This window comes from Myotis yumanensis, unplaced genomic scaffold (genome assembly GCF_028538775.1).
Source record: "Myotis yumanensis isolate MYYU_CA2020_CCGP unplaced genomic scaffold, mMyoYum1.0.hap1 SCAF_16, whole genome shotgun sequence".
Classification (NCBI taxonomy): domain Eukaryota; kingdom Metazoa; phylum Chordata; class Mammalia; order Chiroptera; family Vespertilionidae; genus Myotis; species Myotis yumanensis.
The window spans coordinates 14,714,399-14,734,439 of NW_027223767.1; the positions used below are offsets into that span (position 1 = coordinate 14,714,399).

The following is a 20,041-nucleotide window of genomic DNA, read 5'->3' on the forward strand; positions in this document are numbered from 1 at the left end:
CTATTGTAGAAATGAGGAAATAGAAATTTAGAAATACTTCAAAGGGACCCAACCTATAAATTACAGAGCTAAAGGTGGATTTCTATCTTATATTCTTTTCAACAGATCTTTCGGACTCTCACTTTTCTGAGTTTGTTGAAAAATAATACAAAAGTAAAACTTAATTGAACTTATGAACAAACTGTCTGATTCATAGATAATAACTGCTATTAAAAAACCTTATTTCTCGCCCTACCAGGGTTGGCTTAGTGGATAGAGTATCGGCCTGTGAACTGGAAGGTGCTGGGTTCGATTCCGGTCAAGGGCACATGCCTGGGTTGCAGGCTCGATCCCCAGTAGGGGGCTTACAGGAGGCAGCCCATCAATGATTCTCTCATCACTGATGTTTCTTTCTCTCTCTCTCTCTCTCTCTCTCTCTCTCTCTCTCTTTCTCTCTCCCTCTCTGAAATCAATAAAAATATATTTTACAAACAAACAAAAAACCTTATTTCTCGCCCTGCGGGCGTGGCTCAGTGGTTGAGCATCAACCTATGAACTAGGACAGTGATGGCGAACCTTTTGAGCTCAGCGTGTCAGCATTTTGAAAAACCCTAACTTAACTCTGGTGCCGTGTCACATACAGAAATTTTTTGATATTTGCAACCATAGTAAAACAAAGACTTATATTTTTGATATTTATTTTATATATTTAAATGCCATTTGACCAAGAAAAATCAACCAAAAAAATGAGTTTGCGTGTCACCTCTGACACGCGTGTCATAGGTTCTCCATCACTGAACTAGGAGGTCAGGGTTCAATTCCTGGTCGGGGCACATGCCTGGGTTACAGGCTCGATCCCCAGTAGGGGGCGTGCAGGAGGCAGTGGATCAATGATTCTCTCTCATCATTGATGTTTCTCTCTCTCTCTCTCTCTCTCCCATTCCCTTTGAAATCAATAAAAATATGTACTTAAAAACAAACACACACACACCTTATTTTTACCTACTTGAAAAATAGCCTGACTTCTATTGAGAGAGCAGCGTGATAATTCAGGAAGAATAAAAAGCATAATCACACATATACTATAAACATTATTATAAGATGCCAATGTGCAGACCATCTGGAGTATTCACAGTAAATATACCTTAAGAACCAATGGTCTTGAGTAATTTTCTGCATGTATTACAAATTAAAAGATAACAACTAAATGGAAATACAACTTACCTACAATTCACTGTTGATTTTCCACCTTCAAATTCAGAATTCTTCCCCCATCTTTTAGGTAATTCTAATACCATAAGTCCTTTAATTCCTATAAGTGCTATGTGATGTTGTGTTGGACTTAGTAAGACTTGATAGATTTCAAACAGGGGTGGGTTTATGCAAAGCAATCTCTGAAATTAAAGCAAACTGGTCAAAATACTTAATTTTAATGTAAATATATGTGGCAATTACTTGAAAGCACAGTACTGCTTTAGTTTTCCATAACTGTAGGGTAATGAAGCATTCTGGATAATTACACTCGAGCCATTAACTGAAGAAATAGTTCTAACCATTTTGACTGGAATGTTATAAAATGCATCAAATTTCCCTACCTTGATAAATAAATATTGCACATAAATTTCCTCTTTATAATCAAGCTCCAGCTCCCACTTCAGCCTCAACTCTCCACCATTCCCCTCTTGTACTTGACACTCCAATCAGATTAACTTGTACTTCTGGGTAATTATTAGGCTTTATTATGCTTCTCTGTTTTTGCATACGTGTTTCTCCTCCTGCAATGCCCTCATTTTCCTTTTTTTTGGTAGCTAACACATTCTTGGAGGAAAGCCTCGATACACTTTCCTCCCCCAAAAATATCCCAGGGATAAGTGCATCTTTTCTGGACTGACTCCTATAGCATCCTCTATTACAGTCTTATCACCCTGCATTCTAAGTATCTATTTACTTGCTCATCCCATACAACTACGAATATTAAGAATGAATTACTTAGCCCTGACCGGTTTGGCTCAGTGGATGGAGCGTCGGCCTGCGGACTCAAGGGTCCCAGGTTTGATTCCGGTCAAGGGCAGGTACCTCGGTTGCGAGCACATACCCAGTGGGGAGTGTGCAGGAAGCAGCTGATTGATGTTTCTCTCTCATCGATGTTTCTGACTCTCTCTATCCCTCTCCCTTCCTCTCTGTAAAAAAATCAATAAAATATATTTTTTAAAAAAAGAATGAATTACTTATGAATCTGTGTCTTTCCTCTCTGTATCTTTAGCATAATATAACTCACTCTCAATGTTTTAGTGAAGACAAATGAAGAACTAAGAAGCATTAATAAATGATAATTACATTATATTAGAAATAGTACAATAAGATAGAGAATGGGTTTAAGAATTTCTGTAGGAAGTAAAATGGTGCTTTACCTATGCAGGTATGGAAGTGTTTGTCTCGGCATCATATGTCCTCAAAAAACGTCACTTCTTCCTATTCTCGTTACCATGTTGCCTTTTTCTTTTCTTTCTACTTTCAGTAATAAACCATGAAATTGCCAACGTATTGCTTATCCTTATGTATGAAGAATCCCACTAAGTCAAAGTCCTTTTAGACAAGACGTTGTGAATATGAGATTTCTATTAATTATTACTGATGTCTATAAGCCTGTTTGTTTTTTATAGTTGCCTTTTTGCTGACTTTTTCCTCCTGTCATGGTTCTTTCCTTCTTTTCCCTATCTTCTCAACCCCTATTTTCTTTCTACTTGATTTTGACAGTCTACCTCACATCAAATAGAAGCCACCTTTCTTCTGCTACACACAATCCAATTACCTTAAATCACTTGTGACAATCAGAGTACTTAGGGGTTTTAGTTTGTTTTGTTTCTAAGGCACCACTTACACTCTTGTTAAACTCGCAACTCATGCTAAACTGCTTTTTTGCCTATCTCAGAGTTTTGGATCTTTTGGAAGATTGAGGGTCATTCAGACAAACACTAGTATTTACTGAGAGCTTATGTGTTCCAGGAGCTGAGTGAAATACTGGAAATACCTAAAAAAATAAGTAAGGCATACAGAGGCCATGACTTGGTGTTTACTGTCTAGAAAAGTAGACAATAAATAAATATGAAAAATTTACTCATGACTGTGCCAAATGCTGCACAGCAATGTAGGGTACTAGTGAAATACTGTGTGCTGAGCATCTTGTAAGTTACTCTTATAAACTGAAATATTAAAGTTAGTAGATTGTAGACCTGTGACCTATTTTCAAAACTGCAAAAATATATCTAGCACCTCTTTAGTTTCAAATCATTTCTCATCAACAAGAATCAGACAATGCCACACATTAGATGTGGCATTACAATGTTCGCCAAGTTTTTTAGTTTTTGGGTTTTTTTTTAAATATATTTTATTGATTTTCTACAGAGAGGAAGGGGGAGAGAGAGAGAGCCAGAAACATTGATGAGAGAAAAACATCGATCAGCTGCCTCCTGCACATCTCCTACTGGGGATGTGCCCGCAACCAAGGTACATGCCCTTGACCGGAATCGAACCTGGGACCTCTCAGTCCGCAGGCCGACACGCTCCATCCACTGAGCCAAACCAGCTTCGGCAGTTTTTAATCTCTAAAAAAATCAGTTTCTTACCAACTAGAGGCCCGGTGCATGAAATTTGTGCACTTGGGGCGGGGGAGAAGAGGGGTGTTCCTCAGCCCGGCCTGTACCCTCCTGCAATCTGGGAGCCCTCGGGGGCTGTCCAATTGACAGCTTAGGCCTAACCCAGCAGTCGGACATCCTTAGTGCTGCTGTGGAGGCGGGAGAGGCGTTGCGTTCGCCAGTCGTGAGCCTGGCTTCTGGCTGAGTGGTGCTCCCCCTGTGGGAGTGCACTGTTTGGTGGATTTGCATATTAGTCTTTTATTATCTACTAGGAGCTCCGCGCACAATATCACGCAGCGTCGGCCACTCACCTGCAGCCCTGCCTTGACACCCGAACCTGTCCATGCAGAGCTTCAGCGTACCTGGCCCAGCCCCCAAATCCTCTGGCCTTCTCTGGCCGCTTCAAGCCCTGACCTCAGTCCCTCCAGTCGCCCCAGGCTGGTCCTGCCTTCTCTGGGCGCCTCCCTGCTTCTGCCCTGTCTCCGGAGCAACACGGCGGCTCCGCCCCATCATGGCTCTGGAGGAGAGCGTGGAAGCCTCCCGCCTGCTGCAAGCGGTGGGTAGTGAAGGACTGGTGAGGGGGGGTGCTATGGGCTCTCACCCCTGCCCTCCCCAGCACGGGATGGTCCTGCCTCCTCTGGGCGCCTCCCCACTTCTGCCCTATCTCCGGAGCAACGCCCCAGCTAATATGCTAATGACCTGGTCGTTACACGTTACAGCGTCCCACTCATTAGCATATTAGCTCTTTATTAGTATAGATACAAATATAAAACCCTAATATGCAAATAGACACGTGCTGACCATCAGGGGGCGTGCGTGGAATACAGCGGGCGCTGGCCACGGTGGGATGGTGGAGCAGGTGAGCGGGGGCGCCAGACCAAGGCAAGGCACCGGTCACTGTCATTGGGGCCAGCCTCTGGTGGTTACTGAAAATTCTTTGCTCCCGTGCGCTGTGGTCCTCCTGCCCGGCACTCGAACCTGCTGCTGTCGCCGGCCCCACTGGCACCCGCTGGCTGGCACCAGTCCCAATCGCTCGGCGCCGTCAGCAGGTGCGAGCAGTGGCTGCCGGCCCCAATTGCCCCTGAGGGCTTCTCCCCCTCCCCCTGCTCCTGAGGAGCAATTGGGGCAGCAGCTGCTGCTTGCGCCCACTGATAGCACTGACCCCAGGCCCCAATCGCTCCTCCGTGGGTGCCAGCAGGGCCAGCGGCGGGAGGGAGGGGGGGGCTGCTGCGGGTGCGGGAGGGGCCTGGCAGGGCGCAGAGGATGGGCCAAGACCCACCCCTGTGCCCACCCGAGCCTCGCAGCCCACAGTTCCTTCCAAGGTGCAGGAATTCGTGCACCGGGCCCCTCCTATAGCATGAACATTTCCAGAAAGCCATGCTTGATTACAGCCAGGATGGAGTCCTTTCTGATCACACCCACTTTCACATGCTGCTGCCTTATCAAAAACAAACAAAAATCCCTTCCCACCTTGGGGATGATGGCCTGATTTTCTAAAGAGTAAATGAAGGAACAGGGGATTCCTCCGCTGTGTCAGGCACAAAACGTGGTGCTTTCAAATCCATTCCCGGATGATGCTCGTAACAATCCCAAGAGGAAGTTAGGACTATCCCTACGATTTTGAGTGTCACATCATTACTGAGGTTTCTCAGGACCAACCTCCTAAAAAGAGGAACCACACCCGCTCCCTCCCCTCGCCCTGCGTGACAGACGCTATTTATTGAGCTTGACGTGGTCCTTCCCTTCCTCCCGGGCCCCAAGAACTCACGCATCCGAGAGCATGAGTCCCTCCAACTGTGACAGGCACAGTGTCGGGTCAAAAAAGGGGCTACGGAAGGTTACGTGGCCATGTTAGGGTGGAGTGAAAATAAGAGCGAGACCGTGCCCCTCCCAGAGGCTGGACGTCTGTCTGCTTACACTGGAACGGCACGCCTCACAGAAGACGAAAAATAGCCAGGATGGGGAGGGAACAAACAAACAAAAAACTAGTTCGGATCCCGGACGAGGTTCATGTCCAAGAGGAGCCGGGCCGTACCTGGTACTGGGAGAGGGAGGACTCCTCCCCCGCGCTGCCGAGGCCCCGGAGGCGAACCACTAGGAAAGAGCTGCCTTCCCCGTCCCACAGGAAGAGTTCTCCGCCGAGGCCCAAGACCAGGTTTCTCGTCAGCAACTGCGGCGGCGGCGGCGGCAGCGGCGGCGACGAAGACAATGATGAAGAAGCCGGCTTCTCGGCCTCGGCTGGACTCTGGTTTTTCAGTCCCTCCCGGAGCCGCAAGAACACGACGTGGTTAGGAAGCCAGGTCTGCCACAGTTCGCCGTCGCCCGAGGGTCCCTCGGCGGTCGCCATCTTGGCCCAACTGCTCCCCTCATCCCAATTGCTCAGCCCGCCGCTGAGCGCAGCCAATCCGCGGCCGGCCGCCCACTGCTTTGGCGAATCAGCGAGCAGGCAGCCCGGAAGCACGAGACTAGGTTAATAAAGTGAGGCCAGCCTATCAGGCAGCGGCATCGCTAGTGGATAGCCAATAGCCAGTCACGCCCCAGGGGGCGGGACGAGAAAGTCGATCGGCCAGTGCCGGTTTCAAGTTTTGGGGCCGCGGAAAAGTCTAGAACCTGAGAGTCTTACTCCTGTGAATCTCATTGCTTATTGGACACCTCCACCTGGGTAAACCTAGATATTCAAAGCTTTTCCTCGAGACTTAACTTCCTCAACCCAGGTGGGTTAACCTCACGGATGTCACTCCCGCAATTACCCACCCTTCGTTTGCCCAAAGCTGTCTCCTTATTGGGACGGCCAGTAGAACACTTCCCAGAATTCCCTGCTGTGTAGTATGATCAGCAACCAGAAACTACAACTCCCAGGGTTCTGCGCGCCCGCAGGGGCGGGGCTTTCCGGAGGCTGCTCCCTCGGAGGGGAGATGGAAGAGCAGTCTGGTTCTCCGCACCGGTCGATGTACAAATTGGTGGGCTCGCCTCCGTGGAAAGAGACATTCAGGCAGGTGAGTGTGGGATTTGAGAAGCTTTGGCTGGGCGGGCCGTGGTCATCCCCCTAATCCCTCCAGGAACCGCTCTCCTCAGTGCCTTCGCCGCATGAGGCAGGTGTCAGGAGTGCCTGGCGGGTGGAGGTGGACCTGGGACTCAAGTCTTCGCACCTGTAGGTCTGGGTCTTGTCCATCGCCCGGCTGCCTCCCGGAATTCCTGGACCCCTGGGTGCGGGATTAGCCCGGGCCGGACCAGCCTCAGGCCCCTTAGTTTTGGATTTGGGTTTGTTTTAAATTCGAAGTGTGACCATTGCCACCCTTCTGCACTCTACAGTAACAGCACCTGCTGTTGTTGGGTAGTGGGCGCCGAGAAGGCACTTTGTGTACTGTATACGCACCTCATGCAAGAGAGAAATTATTTCTGTTCAAGGTAGAGCGTCTGTTCAGGAGAGCCTCACTTACTGCCTTAGCAGAGTTGTACCGCATCTTAGTTCTGACCTAGTCTGAGCTCAGCGTGCGTCCTGTAACATTGCCTAGGACTGCAGGAGTCCCGTAAGTAGTAGAGGTAGCCCAGGAATATAATCTGATGCTGGAAATGACTGTTGACATCAGGGTTTCTCACCTTGGCCATTGACATTTTGAGGAAGACAGTTCTTTGTTGTGGGTGGTGGTTCTGTGCGTTGTGGAATGTTTAGCAGAGTCCCTGGCCTCTACCCACTGGATGCCAGTAGCCCTGACACTAGAGTTATGACAACCAACAGTGTCTCCAGGCATTGCCAGATGTCCCTTGGGGGACAAATTGCCCCAAGTTTAGAAACACTGTTGTACAGTTAGGTGACTACTGCAGCCATACCTAGAGCAGCAAGAATGTGGAAGCGGTGCAAACGACCTGTATAACAGGACAATGGGTGTTGAGCTGTTATCATCCAACCATTAAAGAAGCTGGTGTTGAAGGTAGAACGTGAAATACAGTGACCTGGAAATATGCGAACAAAGTATTGTAATTTCATTATCTACATGTGGATAAGGATGGGAGGGGAATATGCAAAATTAACAATAGTTTGGATTGTAGTTGATAATTCGTGTCTATAAGTTTTCTTTAATGTTTTAATAATGAAATCTAAGAGGTACTGTTTGTTTGTTTGCTTTTTATGGAATTGCCTGCCCTCTTCTCCCCTCTCCCATACCTCTTTCCCTCTCCCCTATACCCCTCCCCCTCTCCTCCATACCCCTTCCCCCTTCCCCATACTCCTTCCCCCCTCCCACCTTCCTCCCTTCTTCCAAGGGATGCCTGGAGAGAATGAGAAACAGCCGGGACAGGCTCCTGGACAAATACCGACAGGCTGGAGGCAATGTGGCAGGGAGGGCTCAGAGCACCCTTCTCGCACAAGAGTTGATGGAAGAGGAATGGAATGCTTGGCACTCGATGGAAAGCTGCCCAGAGGCCTTGGCTCAGGTCAGGCTGGGATGTGTTTGCCTATTTCCCCGAGTCATCTACACCCATATACTCTCAAACCTACAGTTGGGATTCTAACAGCCTTTAACCCAGTTTCTTCTACCTTTAACGTTAGTCTGTTTTAGATGAATGGTTCCTAAGTACCAGACTGTTGACCTGCTGCATCATTGCATTATATTCAATTATGAAACTAAAAAGAAAGTAATGTTACTCCTTGGCTACACCCCTGGACGTTTTGATGCAGTGGTCATGTGGCTCGAAATCTTGCTTTTTAAGAAGGTCTCCAGGAGCTTTCTGATTCTAATCTCAGTCAGAATTGGGAGCTGAGTGCGGATAGAAACCTTTTACCAGGTGTCGGGAGAGCACTGGATTGGAAGCCAGCAGCTCTGGAATTCTGATCCTGGTTTTGATACTGCTTTTTAACTCCACTCTGCCTCGCTGGCCTTTAGTTTTTATATTTATGAAATGAAGACAATAATGTCAGTATTGTGAGTACTATATAAGAAAACATGTGGGAAACTGCTTTGAAAACATCAAAGCTCTCTAGAATAATGATGCATTATTCAGTATCTCTTATGTGTCCTATAGTAAGCCAAATGTTTGTGTTATATAATCACAATTAGTACTCACAATAACCTTCACAACCTTCTCAGCTATGTTTTATTCCCATTTTACAGAAGCCCAAACTGAGGTTTACAGGGGTTAGGAACATTCTGGCGGTCACATAGCTTGGCAGAACCACATACTTAGCTGCTGCCCTATATGATCTGCCCCCAGTTAAGTGCCATTATTTTGTCACTGGGTAGTTTAGGCATTTCTTGATGCTTTCTCAGCATGACCACATTACCCCACTGTCAGCATAGTCTACAGGAGGGCAGGACTGACTGATTTCCTCAGGTAAACCTGGGCTCTTCAAGCCAGCCTCCAAGTATGAATCATTGTGGGGCTTGTCAACTGATTATCACTTCAAACCTCTGATGATCCCACTTTCTCTTGCAGTGGGAGGAGCCGATGGACTTGGCTGAGCTGGAGGAAATCCAACAGGAGCTGATTGATCAAGGTGATCTCTGGGAGTGGTCTTTCCTGCCTGAACCTAGCCACTCTAATGCCCTTTATTCTCAACAGAATTAGTTCTGAACTTCTACTTCTGCCTGCAGCCAAGCATCCAGAAGTCTCTGCTTTTACTCTGAAGTCTTGACTGGCTGTCTTCCTAGTAATACGAGTCTTAAGTATGCCAGGTCTTGTGCTCAGACTTCTCATTCCGTGCTGATTTTCTCCTGACAACTACCCTACAAGGCAATAGGAGACAGACGAGAGTGGCATCTCACCCAGGCTGAACAGCTAGTGGTGGAGCTGGGAAGCAACATCAATTTTGTGAATCCAGTTCCCATGCTTATTCTACTATCCGACACTACCTCTCTATTAATAGATGGATAGTAATCCTGTACCCTGTAGGATACAGTGCAGGATCAGCTCTCTTGCACAACTTAATTTAAGTGTCTTCTTTCCCATCCATTCTTTACCGACTACCCAGGGTCTTGTGAGCATCTACTCCCTGAGGCATTCATAGCACCGTACAGTGCACAATTTAACACCTTACATAATTCATTTATTCCACATTGCCCTAGGTTGACTAGGCTCAGTATTTATCATCTGTAAAATAGAGATAATAGGCCTAACCTATAAGTTTGTGTGTGTGGAAACTTACGTTTAATAATATGTGTAGAAGACGTAGAGAAGTGTCTGGCATATTGAAAACTTTCAACAAATGAGGATGCAAGACCATGGACTCCTGAGCTTGGCTACTGAGGTTCACTTCTGAGCTTTACCACTTTAACTGGTACAGCCCTGGGCAAAGCACTTAATCTCCCCACGCCTCAGTGTCTTCATCTTTAAAATAAAGATAATATTAGTGAATAAGTTAATATGTGGAAAGGAGCCGAAACCGGTTTGGCTCAGTGGATAGAGCCTTGGCCTGCAGACTGAAGGGTCCCGGGTTCGATTCCGGTCAAGGGCATGTACCTGGGTTGCGGGCACATCCCCAGTAGGAGGTGTGCAGGAGTCAGCTGATCGATGTTTCTCTCTCATCGATGTTTCTGGCTCTCTATCTCTCTCCCTTCCTCTCTGTAGAAAATCAATAAAATATATATTTTAAAAATATGTGGAAAGGACTTAAAATAGCATTTGACATATTGTAAGTGCTATGCAAGTGTTAGTAGTTATGATTAGTATTGATTCCATTTAGACCATAGATTTTTTTATTGATTCACCCTTCACCCCCACCTACAAAACCTATCTTAGTGGTGAAACAAAAGATTCACTAAATATTTCTTTTGGGGTATGTTTAAAAAATCTGAAGTGATAAGGATTCACTGTGTTCTGCCCATACTCAGTCAGATGGAACACGCTAGAACAGAGATTGAGAAACTTTCTGTGGAGGTCCAGATAGTAAATACTTTAGGCTTTGTGGTCCATGCTTTCTCTGTTGCAACTCCTCAGTTCTGCGGTTGTAGTATGGAAACAGTCAGACAATACATAAACACGTGAGCATGGCTATATTCCAGTCAACTTTATTTAAAAAACTGAAGTTGGGCTGGATATGGCCTGTGGGCTGTGGTTTACTGACCCCTGAGCTAAAGTCTAGACCAGTGGTTCTCAACCTTGGCTGCACATTAGAATCACCTGGGAATCTTTTTAAAATCCTGATTTCTGGGCCTCATCCTCCAGAAATTCTGTTTCTTTGTTATGGGGTGGGGCCACAACATTAGTAACGAAGAAACAGAATTTCCCGAGGATGAGGCCCAGAAATCAGGATTTTAAAAAGATTCCCAGGTGATTCTAATGTGCAGCCAAGGTTGAGAACCACTGGTCTAGACTGAGCTCATCAAGAGCAGGGAGCAGTCTTTTTCACCTTTGCACCCCATGCCTGCCACATCCTAGGTATTGTTGCATATTTGCTGAACGAATGAACACATAGATTCTGAACAACACAGACTCTGAGCATAGGGACATTGGGGGACAGATCACTGTGGACTCAGCAGGGTGGGCTGGCATCAGAAAGAAGTGCCCTGTGTCAGCTTTCTCCAGCTGCCCCTGGGACCTGACTGACAGTCTACAGCTACGCTACGGCCTCTGGTGATGTGTGTGAAAGTCCTCTTCTTGTCCCTTAGCCTCACCACTTCACCTCTTTTGCTCACAAAGTGAGGCCAGACAGGAGGGGAGGAATCCAACAAGAGGAAGCCTGAGGGAAGAGTAACTATGTAGTGATTGGTAGCATGGTTTTACCTGAATTTTTCTCAGGTGGATGAAGCTTGTGAAGGTGAAGTTAGCACTAAATACAGGACAGCTGGGTGCAGCATGGTGAAGCGCTCCGCCTGTCCATTGCCTTGCAGAACAGTCCATCATCAATGAATACGAGAAGAGCTTGCAGTTTGATGAGCAGTGTCTCAGCATCATACTGGCTGAGTGGGAAGCAAACTCCCTCATCTGTCCTGTGTGCATAAAGTAAGAGTTTTCCACACCTTTTCAGCATTGTTGGTTCCCACCCTCCACTCCAAAACGAGTGGAATTTCCCCTCTGCTGGCCATGAAGCTATGGGGTCCTAATTCTGCCTCTAGGTACAACCTGAGAATAACAAGCGGTGTGGTCATGTGTCAGTGTGGCCTGTACATCCCATCTCATGTAAGTGTTACACACCCAGATTTTGTCACCTTTGTCCACAATTATCTATTTGCCTTAAGACCCTTCAGTAGTGTGTTGGAGATGGCTGTGCACATCTTTTCCCAGCTCATTTTCGGTTCACATTGGTAGCTTGAAGTCAGCCATGGTGAGAATATATACAGCATGGAAATTGGCAAGCACACAAACCAGGGGGGGTCCCTGCCCCCACCCCAGAGCCATTTGTTAAACACTTATCCATAAAAATTGTCCATATATGAAGACACACCTACACTCAGAATTTAAGCTTCAGTGATCTTAAAATACAGAGGGAGCCCTCTTATCTGACATGACAGGGAGTGAAAGTTTGTCAATTGATTAGAGTGGTGAATTATCAAAATGAAACATAGTAAATTTCAAGCATATAAATTTACTTGCCAGTCTTTGAGTGGGGCTCTGCTGATTGGAGAGCTGTCTTTTTTTTTTTACAAACCACTCTTATAATGCATTGCCTGGAGCTTCTAATTTGTTTCTGAAAAGTGCATTGAGAAGCTGAGTGTGCAACTTTAGGATTTTTCCTCCCTTTTATTTAACAGCTTTATTTTTTAAGCAACTCATTTTTTCGAGTTTCCTAAACATCCCACTTATTATTACAAAAAAGAAAACTTTGTTTTCATTCTCTTATTTTGTTGTTTAACATAATATGTGATTACTCAGTTACAGTAGTAAATTCAATTAGCACAGACAGATCTGGGACCAAGCAGTGCTGGCTCTTGGTGGGAATACATTTGGCTGGTGGAGGCAGAAGCACAGGACGGCTCCAAGTGTCCCTGGTGCTGTGTGTGGCAGGGTGCTTTACAGAGGAGAGGAGAGCTCTGGTTGTCTGGAGAGGCAGTCAGGTGGAGACTGGCTTAGAGACCTTTTTAGTACAATCATGAGCACTTTTAAAGGTCCAAGGAGTCAAGTCATCACAGATACAGGTTATCGTGAGGAATCAGGTTTTTCTACCTGTTGATGATGAGGTAACTAAGATTAGGTTGCGGTTTAACCTTTTTGTTTTTTAGTCTCCAGAATTGACAGAGCAGAAACTTCGTGCCTGTTTAGAGGACAGCATGAATGAGCACAGCGCCCACTGTCCTCACACACCTCAATTTTCAGTCACTGAAGGGACAGGAAGAAAGTCCAGTCTTCTCATGAGCTGCCTGGTAAGCCTCCCGGGGACCCACGGTAGGGGCAGCTCAGTGTTTGGTTTATCCCTGCTCTGGGAGAAATCATAGGTTGGAAACAGGTACACGTTTAAAAGCAGTTTATTCTCTGAGTTTACTTGAATAGGAAAGTGAAGGTGACGAGCCTGTTCAATGAAAAGTCCAGTCATTCCCTGAAAGGGGCAGGACAGAGGCAGCACAGGATGGTGGGAGGTGCATTGGACTGGAATTAGGAAGGCTGGCGGCACTGCCTGCTCTTGTTTGATTGGTAGCAGTGGCCTTAGGTGAAGCTGATTATTTCATATTCGTAAGACCAGGTAGGCCAGCATGGTACCAGTTTGTCAGTAGGACACGGAACAGGAACCACAGCAGGGCAGCATCAGGCTGGCCTCCTCAGCAAGAATCTTCACGGGGGGACCAGGGGCTGCTGTCTGGCCCCCTAAGTGACAAGTCAGGTGTGAGGGAACAGGACCACACAAGTGGACGTAGAGCCACCATGGTTTAGAACCTACGCTTGCTGTAGGAACCAGTGTCTCTTACAGTAACCTCTGGCTGTAGCTTAAAGTCCCAAGCAAGGGGAACCCTGGGTTGTGAGCGCTCTGCACTTAGGGAAGTCCAGCACTGTGGCCTCCTCCTGGGTTATCTCTAGTTCTCTCCTGGCCCTCTCATTTCAAAGGCAGTTTACCTACAGGGGTTGTTTTTGTTATAAACAGTATTGCCTAGTACAGCCAACATTTCACTTTATCAAGTTTCTTCCATAAGTTATTCAATTCTATTCATTTCTTTTTAAATGTGTTGAGGACTTTTTAAAATTCAAAAATATGCATTCTCTCTGAGTTCAAGTCTAGGGTTGGTAATTAAGAGAATATAGAAAACAGGTAGTCAGTAGCCCTGGAGAGCTGTAGGGGGAGGGCCTGTGGGAGTTCAGAGGAGGTGATTTCCTTTATGGATAAAGGCTTCCATAAGGACGCGAAAGGTTGCTTAGCTTAGTCCAGCTGCAGTCGTCTGCCCACTTGGCCATCGGTGCCCTGCAGCCCAGAGCAGGAGGGAAGCCAAGTGGAGGGGGAGGTTTGGAAGGCAGGGGCTGTGGAGGCATCAGTGGTGGGGACAGCATGATTGACAGTGCTGGCTCAGGGGGCAGAGGGAGGCCATTGCTGGGCAGAAGGCAGTCATACCAAGATGAGAAACAGGAGAGGAAGGACAAAATTGTCTTCAGTAGCCTATCCCAGAGACTCCTTTGAAAAATAGATCATTAGGCTCAAGATCCAGTGTGTCAGGCTGTAGGGTCATTAAGCGTGGGTGTGAGGGTGAAAATAGGTGTGGGTTACCAAAGTTGGGTACATAGAGCCCTAAGGACTTGGAATATTGGAAATGTGAGAGGGACAGTAGTCTAGGGCTAGTCATGGGATGGGGATGTTAGACCACCAGAAAGCCAAGTATATTACCTATGGATGTGGTGTCAAGGTTAAGCACAGGATTCCTTAGCACTGTGGTGGGGCTGAGCTGTCAAGGAATCAGAAACCAGGTTTACATTCGAGTGCTTACTGATTGTTAGGGGAGACCAGGGAAGGTATGCTAGAATGAATGGGTCTGAGCTGATTGTAGTCAGTGTGCATAATTTGTACCTCACCATGGTGCATGCCTGTTTCAATCCTGTTAAGCTGAAGGAACCACACCTCCTTGCTGAGCTCTAATAGCTGTCAACTCTCAGAAGTCTGAATAACCTTTTTGGTCACAGGGTTCCTGAGGTGAGGATATCAAATCAGTCCATTGCCAGGATTTGTAGTTTGCAGGTACTATTGTTGCTGAGGGTTTAAAAGGCAGTTGTTTTGACACCACAGGACTGACACCCAGCCAAGCCTCTTACAACTATACCCGCAACTATTTCCTAAGTAACTCAGCATCCTTTCCTAAGTAAGAGATTTAATGGCAGCATAAATGTGACTGCTGATGACAACATTCAGCCCTATGAGATAAATCTTAAGCTACTTTCTCTATTTAAATCCAGGCCTGCGATGCTCGGGCTGCGATCATCTAAAGCCAGCCTTTACTCACATCCTCCTGCTGGGTTGGAACCAACTCAGACCGTCTGAGGGGGCCTTGTAAATACAACCTTTCATTTGTAACTTATTTTGTATTAAAACCTTTCAAACATCTTGGCTCTTGGTGTTTGGTTATGCAGTTTGAAGGAGGAAGGAATACAGATAGAAAAGACATCACCTTAGAGATAAATCAATTTTTTATTGTCCATCATTATGTTATACAAAAATCTAGAAATAATAGACTTGTAAAGAAACAAATGAATAGTAAATAAGAGGGCAACAAATAATTTAAATCTGAATTATTTTCCATGATATTAGGGTGAAAACCATTTTAAAGTACATGTTTGGCTTCAGAGTAGGTTTTGTTCACTGGCAAAGCCTGCCATAAATTCCAGGTATTCAGTGTCTTGTCTGTCCTACTGGCTCTTCACAAAACCTTTGAGGTCCTCCAGAAAAGTAATGTACTCCTGGTGCTCCAGGGCTGTGCTGAGCTCCACCAGCTCATCTGCAAAAGTGTTGTCTACCCCTCGGTCCGCAAGGAAATCCATGAGGTGGTCATATAAGGCCTACAAGGAGAAACATTCACCATCAGAAAAGTAGTATGACTTCATCTGTAACACTCGATAAAATGCTTGTCTGTCCTTGGTCCGGGACCTCCCTTATCAGGCCCAGGAGCACCCCATCTTATCAAGCACTCACCCAGTCCAGGGAATCTGTGTTGAGTGTGTAATTTGTGTCCTTCCATTCAGATTCACCAGTGGACTGAAAGCTCACTTCCCTGATGGAGAAAATGTCACTCTCGCCCTCTTCTTCTTGTCCAACCTGAGGGGACAGACAGTAGTTGGGGAAACTGAAGGGCTTTCCAGGACAAGCCAGACGCATGCACAAAGGGGACTGACGTACCTCATCTTCTGGATAGTGACAGTCCAGCACGAGGGCCTTCTTGCCACCGCCCTTTATAACTTCAACCACGAAGTTGGGAGTGGATGTCAGTTCAGGCTGGGGAAACAAGAACAAGCGCGTGCCTTGTTGGCAGGGGCTGGCTGCCTGGACCAAAGTCTCGATGATGCAGGGGGTCTAGAAGCCACCTCTGCCAGGATATTAGCCATTTTCAAAGTCTTTACTATAGCGTTCCTAATAAGGAGCCGAGAATCTTTAACAGACTATTAAAGCCACGTGCCAGCTCATTCAGGAACCTGGGTTGAACTCTTCCTATTGATCCTTTCTAAAGTTAAAGACTGTTTTTGAGGGCAGATCATCTTATATTTAGTACAGTGTTTCACTTCTGTTAGCACCTACTTGTTTAAGTAACAGACTAGGTTTAGAATGAAGAAATTTGAATCCCAGCCCCAGCTAAGTGCCAATTAACTTAGATCTAGACCAGGGGTGGGCAAACTTTTTGACTCGAGGGCCGGAACAAAAGCATGGATGGAGTGTTTGTGTGAACTAATATAAATTCAAAGTAAACATCATTAAATAAAAGGGTACGGTTTTTTTTTTTTTTTTAGTTTTATTTATTTCAAACGGGCAGGATCCAGCCCGCGGGCCGTAGTTTGCCCATGGCTGATCTAGACCATTCCTTAATCTCCCTAGACCGTTTTCCATCCCTGAACTGCACAGGTAGCATAAAGCCCCAAGATCTCTTTCCAACGGATTCTGTTTCAGGATCATCCTTCAGCCCAGGGCCAAGGCCAGTGCATTTGCCTGACTGGCCATCGAATGTCTGAATAATCACAGCAACCCTCCCTTTGATGGTGAGCATCCAATGTCAGAGATGCCAGCGTGATGTCACCAGGAGGCTGTTTAGGCCTGAGACAGCACTGATACCTGCTTCGTCAGAGTCTGGGGACTCTGGCCCTCATACCAAGTGGTTTCTAGCCCAGACACACTGCTTCCTAGAAAGTTTGAAGACTGGGTACCATCCAGGTCCAAGGTCCAACCACAAAGGCCAGCAGCCGCAGGAAGACCTGATGTTAAATCTCCGATGCCCCCGGCTTTACGCCCTTGGCTCAGTGGCTGGTGTTTATTACCAGCCTGTGACATGTTAGAACATTCCTCACATGAAACGCTCCAAATGATAATCTCCAATATCAGAGGCCTTCCCCTCATGGAAGGGCCAGACAGTTCCCATTCCTTTCTATCAGGAGAACGAAGACCGAGCTCTTAAGCCCAAGCCTGCAGATGGCAATTTACGCAGCACCTGGGAAAGGAAATGGGCCACACTCCTGGTGCTAAAGCTGGCCCCAATGCTGCTCTACCAGTCAAGTCCCAAGGATGGCTGTCCTCGGCCGGTGACAGCGTTACAAGCTTACCTCCTGTTCTTCAACCTTCTGGCCCTGGGACTCCTCCTCCCCGTCAAATGTTGGTGGGATGCTATTGTTAATGTTGAAAGTGACTGTGATCCTAGAAAGTTAAAAGAAAACACAAAAGACAGGGTACAGTTTTCACTGAGTGTGAAGTAAGTATTGAGGCCTGCTAGTTTAAAATGCTTGTTCAAACAATGTCTCCACCCCAGCCGGCTTTACATTGTGATTACAACCTTCCAAAAAAGCCTGCTGCCTCCATCCCGTCCCGGAATGGATTCAGCAGGTATAAAAAGTGCCTACTATGTGCCAGATGCTGAAAGTCCAACTAATAGGCCCCAGTTTATCTCAGCCAAGCCAGCATCCCAAGGCTCACTGCCAACATTCGTCCACTGGTTCTCTCATGGCCACAGCCAGTGGACACTGCTCACAGTGATCTTACCCTCCAGTGGCAGTGAGCAGCTAAGAAGCTGGTGGGATGGACTAGATGCCTCCTTTAAAAGCTTTTTTCCATCAGAAAACCTGCCCCTCAAAGGTAAGGAAGAAGGAGCACTAGAGAGTAGGATCAGCTAAGGACCAAGAGCAGCCTGGGCCCCAGGAAGGCGAAGCCTCACAACAGCAATACAGACCCAGTCTTCAGAATGCCTGTGGAGTTATAATTACAAAGCAGGACAGGAACATCGCCTAATGACAACTTTAAGGTGCAAGAACCCTCACTTGACAAATCCCGTTCCCAAGTTTGAGTGGAAAGTAAAAGTGTGTGAGATGTGGAACTAGCACTGCGGGCTGTGCTACTCCAGCAAGCGCTATCTGCTCAGGGCACTCCACAACGGTGCCCTCTGGAGCGGTGCTGACTGGCTGCTTTGCCAGGAAGCCGCTCTCCCACAGGAACAATGGTTTCCGGTTCAGCCACAAAATCTGTCTCATCTGCAACAGTGCTGACCAAGTGGGGCTCCTGGGCACAGAAATGCAACGTTCAATGGCCCCGAAGCGGCTATGACTCACTCTAGGAAAAAGGTGTAGGTGCCTTACAGAATACACCCCGAAGTAACCAGCCCACAGGAAGTCTGTGTGCAGTGAATGAACTACCTGGAACTTATGCAGTTACCCAGATGAACCCATGACTTGGAAACCATGTATCAAAGTACCTGCTTTGACAGGTAAGGTTCTGAGGGTCATGGATTTAGGCGCTGGAATCCAGGCTCTCAGTACTTACTTCTCTCCAGCAACATTCCGGGACAACTTGGCTTCTGTCCCATTCACTTCCAGATCCCAACCTCCAGACATCTTAGGGAGGGTCTTATGCTTCTGTATCTTCTTTTCTTCCTTAATTTCATCGCTCAGGAATTCAACAAAAGCTTTGTCCCCTACAATGAAAATCCATGTTACAGAAAAAGAATAGCCCGCCCGGCCAGTGTGGTTGAGTGTCAACCTATAAACCAGGAGTTCACGATTCAATTCCAGTTCAATTCCAGGTCAGGGCACATGCCCAGGTTGCAGGCTCGATCCCCAGTGAGGGGCTTACAGGAGGCAGCTGATCAATGATTCTCTCTCCCTTCCTCTCTGAGATCAATAAAAACATATTTAAAAATTAAGAAAAAGAACCCATCAGTCCAAAGCGACCCAGGTTCCTCTAGCCAGAAATCTGGACTAAGACTGTTAATCCTTCTCTGGGGCTTAGTCCAACTCACACCAACTAAGTCTAAGTGTCCTTATCGGTATAGATGCCCCAATACTACCAGTAGGAAGCTGAGCTTGATTCTGAAAAAGTGATTTGCAACAATGAACACATTATCACATTCACACAGAGCAAACGAGTTCTCAATTACCTTCTTCCTCTTGCCAAAGATAATAACCAGGCCACTTTCTTTTTTAATCCTCACCGGAAGACATGCTTTCATTGATTTTAGAGAGAAACATCAATGGGTAGAGTCCCTTACACACCCCGACAGGGACTCCAACCGCAACCTGGTATGTGCCCTGACCGGGAATCGAACATCGCTTTGTAGACCCTGCAACCAACGGAGCCACATGGGCCAGGCTAACCCGCCACTTTCTACCGCGACCTTGGGCCTCCCCAAAGTTCCGTTTGTGAGAGGCTAAGGATAAAGCCTGACTCCAGGGTTTAACTGGACGCCCCAACCCCAAATGGAACGCGTTAAGGACGGGAAAGGGAAATGGGACCAGATCACACGTGGGTTTCATCCTCTGCTTGCCAATAACTGGGAACACGCTCCGGACCTCGCCGGGCGGCTCGCGGTGCCCATTCACCTGCCCGGCCCCCGCCCATCCGGAATCTGCCCTCACGCCCGGCCCACGTGCGCGAGCTCACCTTCGGTGTGCAGCCCGCCGCAGCCGCAGGCGCAGGGCCCGCGAGGCCGCAGGAGGCTGGGCCGCCGCTCCGACCCCGCGCGCACGCTGAGGAGCCCGAAGGGTCGGATGCAGGGCCGGGGCGCGAGCTGCAGCAGCGGCCGGAGCGGCGCGGAGGGCGCGGCGGCGCGGAGACCCGCGGCGGCGGAGCCCAACGCTCGGGGCACGCATCGCAGCAAAGGAAGCATCGCGAAGGCGACCGCGGCAGCTGCAGAGGAAGACACGTGAGGATGAGGACGACCTGAGCCCAAGAGCCCCACGAGCTCACCGCCGGAAGTCCCGCCCCGCGCCGCCCGGGAAAGCGCTTCCGAATGGTAGCGTTGCAGGTCAAATCACCGTGGACGGGAGCGCGCCCTCTGCTGGGATCCTCCGGCGGCGCAGCTTCCCCGGGTTAAGTCTGCTAACTGAACTTTTTA

The 20,041-nt window shown here is 47.5% G+C and overlaps 3 protein-coding genes across 5 annotated transcripts in view; 1 reads left to right on the forward strand and 2 right to left on the reverse strand.

The window, feature by feature from the left end:
- The window catches only part of NUP88 (nucleoporin 88), a 32,335-nt gene extending 26,349 nt beyond the window's left edge, over positions 1–5,986 (reverse strand). The window contains exons 1-2 of the mRNA XM_070393710.1: positions 5,650–5,986; positions 1,204–1,373 (exon numbers count right to left, since the gene is read on the reverse strand). Coding sequence (XP_070249811.1) covers positions 1,204–1,373; positions 5,650–5,961 — 482 coding nt within the window. The 5' untranslated portion in view covers positions 5,962–5,986. The remainder of the gene's footprint in view (positions 1–1,203; positions 1,374–5,649) is intronic.
- A 198-nt stretch (positions 5,987–6,184) lies between these two features.
- RPAIN (RPA interacting protein) lies at positions 6,185–15,069 on the forward strand. Of its 3 annotated transcripts, none has more exons than XM_070393026.1 (7): positions 6,185–6,610; positions 7,878–8,048; positions 9,048–9,108; positions 11,441–11,552; positions 11,666–11,729; positions 12,770–12,910; positions 14,697–14,912. In XM_070393026.1, the coding sequence occupies exons 1-7, from the start codon at positions 6,443–6,445 to the stop codon at positions 14,826–14,828; spliced, it is 849 nt and encodes a 282-aa protein (XP_070249127.1). In that variant the 5' UTR covers positions 6,185–6,442; the 3' UTR covers positions 14,829–14,912. The 3 variants fall into 3 exon arrangements, with proteins under 3 accessions (XP_070249127.1, XP_070249125.1, XP_070249126.1); XM_070393025.1 differs by lacking the exon at positions 14,697–14,912 and adding an exon at positions 14,919–15,069 and having other exon boundaries at positions 6,475–6,610; XM_070393024.1 differs by lacking the exons at positions 11,666–11,729; positions 14,697–14,912 and having other exon boundaries at positions 6,188–6,610; positions 12,770–12,877.
- Positions 15,070–15,131: 62 nt separating this feature from the next.
- C1QBP (complement C1q binding protein) lies at positions 15,132–19,875 on the reverse strand. Its single transcript, XM_070393023.1, has 6 exons — positions 19,588–19,875; positions 18,472–18,622; positions 17,265–17,355; positions 15,856–15,951; positions 15,652–15,774; positions 15,132–15,518 (listed from the first exon to the last, which is right to left on the reverse strand). Exons 1-6 carry the CDS (start codon positions 19,811–19,813, stop codon positions 15,369–15,371), a joined length of 837 nt encoding a protein of 278 aa, XP_070249124.1. The 5' UTR covers positions 19,814–19,875; the 3' UTR covers positions 15,132–15,368.
- Between the last annotated feature and the right edge of the window lie 166 nt (positions 19,876–20,041).

Bases quoted from the DNA above. Each gene is read 5' to 3' on its own strand.
- C1QBP (XM_070393023.1), bottom strand. From the start codon at position 19,813: ATGCTTCCTTTGCTGCGATGCGTGCCCCGAGCGTTGGGCTCCGCCGCC. The intron at 15,952-17,264 runs GTAAGCTTGTAA...TTGTTTCCCCAG, and splicing joins AGAAGGTTGAAGAACAGGAG to CCTGAACTGACATCCACTCC. The intron at 15,519-15,651 runs GTGAGTGCTTGA...TTCTCCTTGTAG, and splicing joins ACACAGATTCCCTGGACTGG to GCCTTATATGACCACCTCAT.
- RPAIN (XM_070393026.1), top strand. From the start codon at position 6,443: ATGATCAGCAACCAGAAACTACAACTCCCAGGGTTCTGCGCGCCCGCA. The intron at 6,611-7,877 runs GTGAGTGTGGGA...CCTTCTTCCAAG, and splicing joins GGAAAGAGACATTCAGGCAG to GGATGCCTGGAGAGAATGAG. The intron at 9,109-11,440 runs GTGATCTCTGGG...ATTGCCTTGCAG, and splicing joins ACAGGAGCTGATTGATCAAG to AACAGTCCATCATCAATGAA.